We start from the raw sequence: 9,670 nt of genomic DNA, 5'->3' as shown, positions 1-9,670 counted from the left end.
CAATCCTCAATGTCCACGTTCTACCTGAAGGAATGCACCTGGGGTGATGCATTATGCACCTAGAGGATGATGCATCACCCCAGCCTGCTCGTTAACGGCACGACAAAGAAAAACAACACTGGGAAGAATGGAAAGGCCAAATGTTGTCCTAAATGTTAAACTCCAGTACACCGGAGTTTGGTGGAGTGACTCTGGCCGACTCCCTCCTCTCTAAACCTCTGAGATACTAGCTGTGTTCGAAATCGTTCCCTATACACTCGTTCCCTATTCCCTATATAGTGTACATGATTTAGTGCACTATATAGGGAATAGGGAACGAGAATTCGGACACTACGCTGAACATTTCTAAACGTCATTTGCGTCAGTAAATGCGCCGGGTATTTGTGTGACGCAGACGGATGCGCCCACATCCTGTAAACATACCAGGCACTCACGAGGAAAGCTGGAGCTTGTATTGATGTTGAATGTTACATTTCCTTGTTCAAGTATTTTTTTAATTAATTTTGAATGTTAAATATTCTATGTTAAATCCCAAATAAATTGTTGACATTTCTAAACGAAAGCCGGAGACTCCATCATTAAATGCATTAGTTTTCGCGGTTATTCAGCTTCTTCTTCTCCTCCGGAAAAACACGACCGCATTGCATTGTGGTATACGGGAGTAACATGTAGGGAACATCGTATGTACCCTATTTTAAGTCCACTATATAGTGCCCTATATAGTGGACCACTGAGAATTCGAACACCCTACAAAATGGCGTGCACCCTATTTAGTGCACTACACCCATGATAGGGAACGATTTCGAACACAGCTACTGTTTTGCTGCGTACGTACTTCATCTCACACGCAGTGTTGCCAGATTGGGCCAGATTTCCCGCCCAATCTGGCAACACTGCAGCCAGAGTTGCCAGATTGGGCGGGAAATCGAAGGTAACGTTATTATCTTATACCTAGTGCACTGCAGCCAGGGTTGCCAGATTGGGCGGGAAATCTGGCCGAAATCTGGCACCACCAGACCAGATCCGCCCAATCAGGCCCAATCTGGCAACACTGCTCACACACCTGACCCCCCCCCCCCCAGGTACGGACCCGGCTACTGACCTGCGTGGGACGGGCTTCCTAGGCCTGATGCACACGCTATACTTCGTCATGGACCCGGAGACTCTGCCGTTGGCCCGGGACATCTACAAGCTCTCCCAGCACCCCACACAGGTACCCCCCGGCGCCGCCCCCCCCCCCCCCCCCCCCCCCCCCGGGTTAAGATAGGATACAGCGTTTGGGTTGGGCTGGGTCAGGCAGACGGATGAGGATTAAGAGTTCTGACTTTAATCTCAGAACTCCACGAAAAATAACGTGATTATTCATTTGTACGTTGGATTTTAATCTCAGAATTCTGACTTTAAAGTAAAAAAAAAGAAAAGTGTGCCTGTTCCTGAGTGGATCCATGTTCTTCTTGGAGTAAACGCTGCTTCTTTTTTTTTTTTTCTCGCCGTTGCAGAATTTCCCCTTCAGCGTGATGTCAATCAACATGACCCGCATCGCCCTGCAGGTGCTGCGGGAAGAAGCCCTCTCCAAGTGAGCCCCCCAACTCTGACAGCCCCTCGCCGCCACCACCACCAGCACGTACATGACACTATTCAGGGCGTCGAGCAGACGCCTTTATCCAAAGAGACTTACAGCAAGTACATTTGTCTGAGGAAAGACAAACAATACAATAATAATAATAATAATAATACGTTTATTTGACACATCGGCTTTCTCCCACTCAAGGCCGCTTTACAGCGTCATGAGCAAGAACAAGACAGCACAACAACACATATAAATATAAAAATAAATAATATATACAGCTGTCGGTCAGGTCAAGGACGCTTTTAGGAGAGGAAGGGAGGCGAGGGGACGGTTGGGGGGCCAGGGAGGAGACCACCACCCCCCCCCCCCCCCCCCCCACCATCGCTCCCCTTGACCCCCGGTCATCTCTCTCAGGGAGTGTAACCGGCGGCAGCAGGTGGTGGGGGTGCTGAACGAGTTCTACGTGGCCACGTATCTGCACCTGTTCCAGCTGTGGAAGACCCAGCAGAAGACCATCTCTGACTCCGGCTACGTGCTTAAAGGTACAGGCCACTACAACAACTGCAGATGTAGAACACAGTACGTCCTCGGTTTTATTCCCGGTCCTCATCTGTCTTTTTTAGTTTTTTTCCTGTCCTTATATTCAAATTTTTGGACTGCAGTTATGTAGCGCTTTTCTAACCAGTAGCCACACATAGCACATTCACCCATTCACACACCGACGGCGGTGTCAACCATGCAAGGCGACAGCCAGCTCGTCGGGAGCAGTTAGGGTGAGGTGTCTTGCTCAGGGACGCCTCGACTTTCAGCTAGGAGGATCCGGGGATCGAACCAGCAACCTTCTGGTTACCAGCCAACCCGGTCTGCCACATCCTGCCTATTGTCAGATCTACGATGGTAACGATGCTGTTCGTGTGTGGGTGTGTGTGTGTGTGTGTGTGTGTGTGTGTGTGTGTGTGTGTGTGTGTGTGTGTGTGTGTGTGTGTGTGTGTGTGTGTGTGTGTGTGTGTGTGTGTGTGTGTGTGTGTGTGTGTGTGTCTGTTCCCCTGCCCCAGAGGTGGAGCTGTTTGCCAAGAAGAACCCCAAGCAGATGATGCGGCGGCTGGAGGTCTTCCTGAAGGAGCAGCGGGCGGGGGCGGGGCCGCGGGGGCCGTCGCCGGACCCCCAGGGCCAGCAGGGGGGCTCCCCCAGCCTGGGAGGAGCCAGAACGGGACCAGGGTCGGGATCAGGGCAGGGCAGCAAGGAGAAGCAGATGCACTTCACTGGAGTATGTGAGCTACCCCCGGACATGGAAGGAGAGGCCAGACTCATCTAAGCTAGGCTGTGTGTGTGTGTGTGTGTGTGTGTGTGTGTGTGTGTGTGTGTGTGTGTGTGTGTGTGTGTGTGTGTGTGTGTGTGTGTGTGTGTGTGTGTGTGTGTGTGTGTGTGTGTGTGTGTGTGTGTGTGTGGTCTGAGGAGGATGCGTACCCCACTCAGCCCTAATTACCCAGGCGCTTCTAGCAGACTTCCCCCCCCCTGACCCAAGCTGTGCAGCCCCATGCCCATCCATATAATCTGGCTCTATGAACGAGACGGTGGGGTTCGCAGTCGCAGGGCTGATGCCGACCAATCCACACAAGATGATCCACAACTACAGCTACCACGGCAACAACGCAAAATAAAACCAAGAGGAAAACAGATGTTTTGCTTATCGGGTTTAGCCGCTGCCTAAAGGCCGTCCTTGTCTGCTCTGTCTCCGTCAGGCCGGTGGCATCCCGCCGTGGGCGGACAGACAGACAGACGGACGGCACTGTGCTGGGTGCACTTTGTTTGGTGGAGGAGGGGGGAGGGGGGGGGGGGGGGGGTTGCATTCCCTGCTGTAATGCATTCTTAGTGAGGGTGTTTTTAGAAGAATTTAGAAAAATATGAGGTCCGGTCGAGGCCAGTCTCCCGGGCGTTGGATAAGAATAGGTGTTGATTAGAGATTAACGTGGTCGAAGAAAACTATAATCTATAAATGTATATATAAATATTACGCATAAATATATAAAAAATATATATATATAAATATATGTATATTTTAAATGATCTAAGGATGAGTAATATTGAGGATCCTTTGCAAAGGGACTGCGCATCCCTAAAGTTACCTAGAATAGTTTAAAGGCAGCCCAGAGCTTCAATGGGGGGGGGGGGACACTCTGGTCCTCCCTGAACGTCGGAAGGTCCTCCCTTAATGTCAGAAGGTCCTCCCTTAACGTCAGAAGGTCCTTACCAACGCTGCCCATGGCGTCAGCGGCGTAGGTAGGTCTAGCGTAGCGATAGCCTAGCGATAGCGTATGTGCTTGCCTCGGCCCCAGAGGGCCGGGCCAACCTTCTGCTATTTGAGCTGTCTTTACATTCCGAGCATGTGACAGTGTGTGCAGTTGCAAAAATGGAGTGTGTGTGTGTGTGTGTGTGTGTGTGAGAGTGAGAGATGGATGAAACGAACAAGCTGATATCGGACGCAGGGGGCCTCTCATAAGAGACGTGTGGTACGGTATGCAATCCCAGCTCTCCCTCAATGATAATCAACACAAGAAAAAAACGACAGTGCTGTGTGACGATCGACTTCGTTCCTAACTTCAGGGTTTGTGTGCATGAGCCAGTGAACGAGTGCGTGTGTGTGTTTTATGTGTGTGTGCGTCACACGACAGGAACTGACAACAGATGGGTTGTTTGTGTTTGTGTTTTTTTTTTTTTTTGTTTACTTGGCACACGATAAAGCCAGCTTTTATCAAAGCACCTGCTGCATTAAGCTACGTCGTACCCACGAGTGGAACACTACAGTCCTCCTGAGAGAGCCAGAGAAGGGACCCGCTCCGAATACACACAACACATTTACCCCGCGCGTTCGCTACAGACCCTGGGCGGGTCGGGCCTCCAACAGGCCTCCGTTCCCGGTCGTACTTCAACACCCCCCCCCTCCACCGCTGGCACCTTGGTGGTCTCGACGCGAAAACCGCCAACGTCCCTTCCCGCACGTTCCTGGCCTGTAGCGTTCTTCAGGTAGCAACTAGTACTGTAGCATCGCATAGCCTCCTCCTCCTCCTCCTCCTGGTAAAGCTTCAGTAATCAGCCGATCGCGTCAGTGAGTACGGGGAAAGAGCGCTTCACGCTCGGCTCTCTGCCTCAGTGACACCCTCCTCCTCGTCAGTGACATCCTCCTCCCAGTGTCTCCCTCCCTGCCCACTGGCCGCGGGGTGATCCTATTATTTATGGATGCCCTGGTCGAGGGGTCGGAGTGCTCGGTTCAGACGTCCTACTTTGGCCTCTGTGCGTCCGGCTTTGTGTGACGTTTCATTTAGAAGTCTTCGGGCCTCATTGTGCCGCAACGGCAGGTCATCCATGCGTGTGAAACGGTACTGCTGAAGCAGAACCCCCGCTACACCCCCGCTACACCCCCGTAATCCACTCAGAGAACGCACACGCAGGCCTGCCGCGCGTGTGGAAAAAGATAAATCAATAAATACAACGATACGCAGTTCTATTTTTTATTATTTATTGACATTTTTTATACACCCTTTACCGACTTTTTACAAGTGAGCTGAATATTATAATTTTTTGCCAAGTGCTTGCAAGTGTTTTAGTTGGACAGCAGAATTTGCACTCTTTGTAGAATATTGATTATGTGTTTGAGGCGGAGGAGGAGGGGGAGGGAGGGGGGTCCAGGCCATCTACAATAGCCATAATGCTTATTATTGCCCACCTGTGTAAATCAGGCTACATGTCATAGCCCCCTTTCCTTGCCGCTCAATCGGATTGTGGATATGATCTCACGTTTAGTTTTATTTGATCTCTATCAAAAGGTGTGTGTGTGTGTGTGTGTGTGTGTGTGTGTGTGTGTGTGTGTGTGTGTGTGTGTGTGTGTGTGTGTGTGTGTGTGTGTGTGTGTGTGTGTGTTCTGTGTGAGTGTGTGTGCTCGCGTGTGCATCAGGAAGTTTGTACATAGAGAATAAGTGATTGTATTTGTATGATTGTCAGTAGGGCATTAAAACTGAGACACATTTCTTACCTCAAGACCTGAGAGGAATCTCTCCCTCCTCTCTCTTGATGTTTGTACGGGAGGCCGCCGCCCACTCCGTTATGTTCGGATCCAACGCTACGTTCTCTGTTGGTTTGGTTTCGTCTCTGTTCTGTTGGTTTCCTTTTAGTCCCTATGGGTTTTCTTTGTCATACAATTTGAATATATATTACATGAAATGTAATATGCATTCAAACATGCTGTGTCGAAAGAAAAACCCCTACATGATGGCATATTTAAACAAACGAGTTAGTCAATGTGTATGTGTATACTAGAAAGACATTTAGAGACACACTATAGGCCCTTACACTTAGAATACGGAGACAGAAGATCACGTTGGATTGGCTGCCGTTTACCATGTGGATATAAGCTGGTTTCTTGTGGCTTCAGTGGTAGTACAGTATACTCTTGCTGTGATCTAAGTGTTTGATGTCAAGAGAAAAACACTCACTTCAACCCTGTCCTAACAGCTGCACTCACTAAAAACAAGCCGGTGCAATATATGATTGTAAGTATATAGGCTACTGTATTATTAGCAGTCACAATACTGTATACGCTTCAAACCTTAGCATATATATTCAATATCCGAAGACTTCTTTTTTTTTTTCTCTCCAAATAAAAATCATGAATGACTCCAGCTTTTATTTTTTGACCGGTTCCAACGGATCAAATTATCTATGCGTTGGTTATCGTTTGGAAAAGTAATCCAGATCAAAGTGGAAACGGGTCCATGCAGAATGTTGGACGCTCTCGTCCGGGGAGCGTTCTGAAGATCTGCTTCCTACAATAGCTCGGCTGATACAATCACTTCTCTCAATATCCTGCGCTTTGTATGAAGGTGTTTTACTGTTGCCGTTGTCTTGTCTCAGAGCATTTTATGACTGTACCTTGATTGTAGAAGCCCCTATTTTGTAATGAGAGGTATTTCAGATGATGTGCTGTTGTACATTCAATGTATTGTATGAAGAACGTTAAATAAATGCCGTTTTAAAATTGTCTGTTTTGTATTGCATTCATCCAATCGGGCTGATTGATGGGCCCTTGATGTGCTCTTATTGTGAATAAAATCGCAGGTGGTAATTGCAGCTTAACACCACTAGTCGGCAGTCTAGGATAATCATCCGGAGATACTTTCTGAAATGAAACAGCACTATGCCACTCGCGTAAAGCAATGCAAAGCGAGACTTTTTTTTTTAATTAACTAAGCAAATGGATCTTTAATACGATCACTAATAACTACTTATCCTGATGTTATAAATAGGGCCTACAACCTACAAACTCCTCCACCCAAATGGCTTATCGACGAGGAGACTGGTGAAATCGCAGCTCCAGTAGCTCTTGCGTTCCCTACCTTGTGGAATCCTTCACCAAAATATATTTATTGCAGACCATGCAAAATATGCGCTAATTCACGTCTGAAAGGAAACGTCAGATTAGCGAATTACTACCAGCGGCGCGGATGCGAATAGCTTTCTCCCCGTGTTTATCGTTATATAAGTTGAATGAGGTCGAGTGGGGGGCTTTGAGTCCAAAGGCGCCTCGGTTCCGCTGCTGCATCTGTGTTTAATCAAACTCTGGGCCGCGGCCCCACAGTGTTCGATGACAGATGACCCGCACAACCAGTGCGCACAAGATAATGGAAAAAACGATATACCTGGAAGGGTTCAACCAATTCCAGGTATTTATTGTATTGTTGTAGGCCTATTGGTTAAGATGAGTAGTAATCACTTTTCTTGGCTTTGTTTGGTGTTGGTGTCTCCAAGAGATTAAGTAAAGGAGAAATTACTGTTGTTTTTTTTAACATAATATTAGGTTGAGTTTGTCCAGAGATGCTACACAGTTTCTGAATGCCAAATACTCCGGAGTGTTTCTCTCTCTGGATGGCCAGTAAGGGGAGTAGGAGGGGGGTACACATTCTTCTACCATTTGTACCTAGTGAGCCTTCTGGAAAAAAAGGGCTTTCTCCCACTCATGCATTCGCCCTCCCTCAAATCTCCCTCCCTAAAATCTCTCTCTCTTTCTCTCTCTCTCCCTCTGATGTCAGTGTTTCCTGCCACAGGAGATGCTTACCAGGGCTGTGTGCTCGATGACTTGACGATTTTATCAGCACATCTACAGATTCCCACATTCATCAGTTTCCTAGTCCAAACAAAATGGTGAAAAACTGAGTGTAAAGAAAATAGTTGTTTTGATTCATGTGGGGGGGATAGCAGAATTAAATAAAGCACTACGAACATCATAGCTATCGTTTGCTTTGCTGCCGGCAAGTACCTCGGATCAGATCAGCAACTGGCTGTTCCTGTGGTTTTCTATGATTTGTGTCACTGGAAAGGCTGAAATAAGATGTTTCATCTAAGAAAAGTTTTCCATTAAACAATAAAAAAAGATGTCTCCTCATTATTCTTAATCCCCTCTTACTCTGTAAAGCTGACGCCGAACAAGTAGTTCTCTGTGTTATTAAAGTTAGATGATGAATATAGAGCGCACATAAGTCCAACTTTTGAGTTGGAACAGTATTGTCTTCTGAGCATGGTCTTTCCATCGCCTTGTGATTAATACGCAACATGAGGATCACACAAAGAACTACTGTTTGAGTCCTGCCAGACCTACCTGTTCAGCCTCGCGTGTGCCTGAAGGAGTTTGAGGATTCATATTCATATTTTGGAATCCAAAAGTTTATGGAACGACTTCATTTAGCAGGTGCATTTGTGAGTCTGTTCTCAATGTACAGAAATGTACATGTCTGTGTGTATAGAACACAATGAAGAGACTAATATGCAGTAGACGCCACATTTCATCTTCAAACTGCTTCAAACCAATACTGACAAACCAATAGAAACACCAAAGCTGTGCTCCACTAGTGTAGTATACAATTAAAATATATCGTTATTTTAAATTGCCTGTGTTTTAGGATGTTGACTCCGTGGATGACAGTTCCCTCCACAGAATGAAGGCATTCTTTTGGTTTTAAATTCAATCTTGAATGAAGATTATGTACCATAGCCTCACTGGCCACGGTGTAGGGGGAGGCCAGACAGAAAGGAAAAAATGACACTTCTGCAAGTCAAATGGAAAACCAGGAGCCGTTCTGCAGCCAAACACTCTGCTAGGAAAAAGGAATTTATGTTCCGCTGCCTGCGCGACTGTTTTCATTCTCCCTGAATTCCACTCTGTATTGATAAGTGGACTTTGGCATTGTTAGCACACAAAAGCAAACACACTCTGTCTCCTCCCCCCCCCACCCCACTAGCTTAGCCTACCCATCATCCCAGCGCCCCCCCTCTCCTCCTCTTCCTCTTTCTCCTGCTACTCCCCTTGCCCTCTTCTTTGGAATTCACTTACTCTATTCCCTGCTGATTTGCTTCAAGTCTCTAACCTGCAGGGTGAGAGACCTCTAGTCTGCAGACTGAGACACCTCTAGACTGAGAGACCTTTAGTCTGAAGGGTGGGAGACCTCTAGACTGAGACACCTCTAGTATCCAGGGTGAGAGACCTCCAGACTGAGAGACCTCTAGTCTGCAGAGTTAGAGACCTCTAGTCTACATGGTGAGAGACCTCCAGACTGGAGGGTGAAGGGTGAGAGACCTCCAGACTGAGAGACCTCTAGTCTGCAGACTGAGAGACATCTATGTGCTTTCAATGTGATCTCTGTGGCCTATTTTCCCTTGTCTCCTGTGTGTTTGTGTTGTTGTTGCATGAACTGCCTTGATATCTTTGCCATCATCTGTGCTTGCCTGTTTGTTCTTGCTCCAACTGTGTGCAATATGTTTGTCTTTTTCCCCTTTTTGCTCAGGCCTGCTGTAATTATAAATGTGACGTATTTCTTTAATTTGTTATACTGTTACGTATTGTAGGTTGCCTACTGACAACTGGCTGGGGACTACAGCTGGAAATTAGCCAAATAGGCTAAAGCTGCTCCTTCTCAAAGGGGACTGTCCACAAAACTATAAACAAAAATAAACTAAACTAAAGTAGTCTGCAGAGTTAGAGATCTCTAGTCTACATGGTGAGAGACCTCCAGACTGGAGGGTGAGAGACCTGCAGGGTAAGAGACCTCTAGA

The 9,670-nt window shown here is 47.2% G+C and overlaps 1 protein-coding gene across 1 annotated transcript in view; it reads left to right on the top strand.

Annotated features, from left to right (window-relative positions):
* elmod3 (ELMO/CED-12 domain containing 3) overlaps positions 1-6,605 on the top strand; it is a 14,351-nt gene extending 7,746 nt beyond the window's left edge. Inside the window, exons 10-13 of the mRNA XM_060064452.1 lie at positions 1,083-1,213; positions 1,500-1,576; positions 1,985-2,112; positions 2,626-6,605. Of these exons, the coding sequence (XP_059920435.1) occupies positions 1,083-1,213; positions 1,500-1,576; positions 1,985-2,112; positions 2,626-2,885 (596 nt within the window). The 3' untranslated portion in view covers positions 2,886-6,605. The remainder of the gene's footprint in view (positions 1-1,082; positions 1,214-1,499; positions 1,577-1,984; positions 2,113-2,625) is intronic.
* The last annotated feature ends 3,065 nt before the right edge of the window (positions 6,606-9,670 follow it).

Source organism: Gadus macrocephalus, chromosome 11, assembly GCF_031168955.1.
Source record: "Gadus macrocephalus chromosome 11, ASM3116895v1".
Taxonomy (NCBI): Eukaryota; Metazoa; Chordata; class Actinopteri; order Gadiformes; family Gadidae; genus Gadus; species Gadus macrocephalus.
The sequence above is the reverse complement of the archived record's forward strand: the minus strand, read 5'-3'. Positions and strand labels throughout refer to the sequence as shown.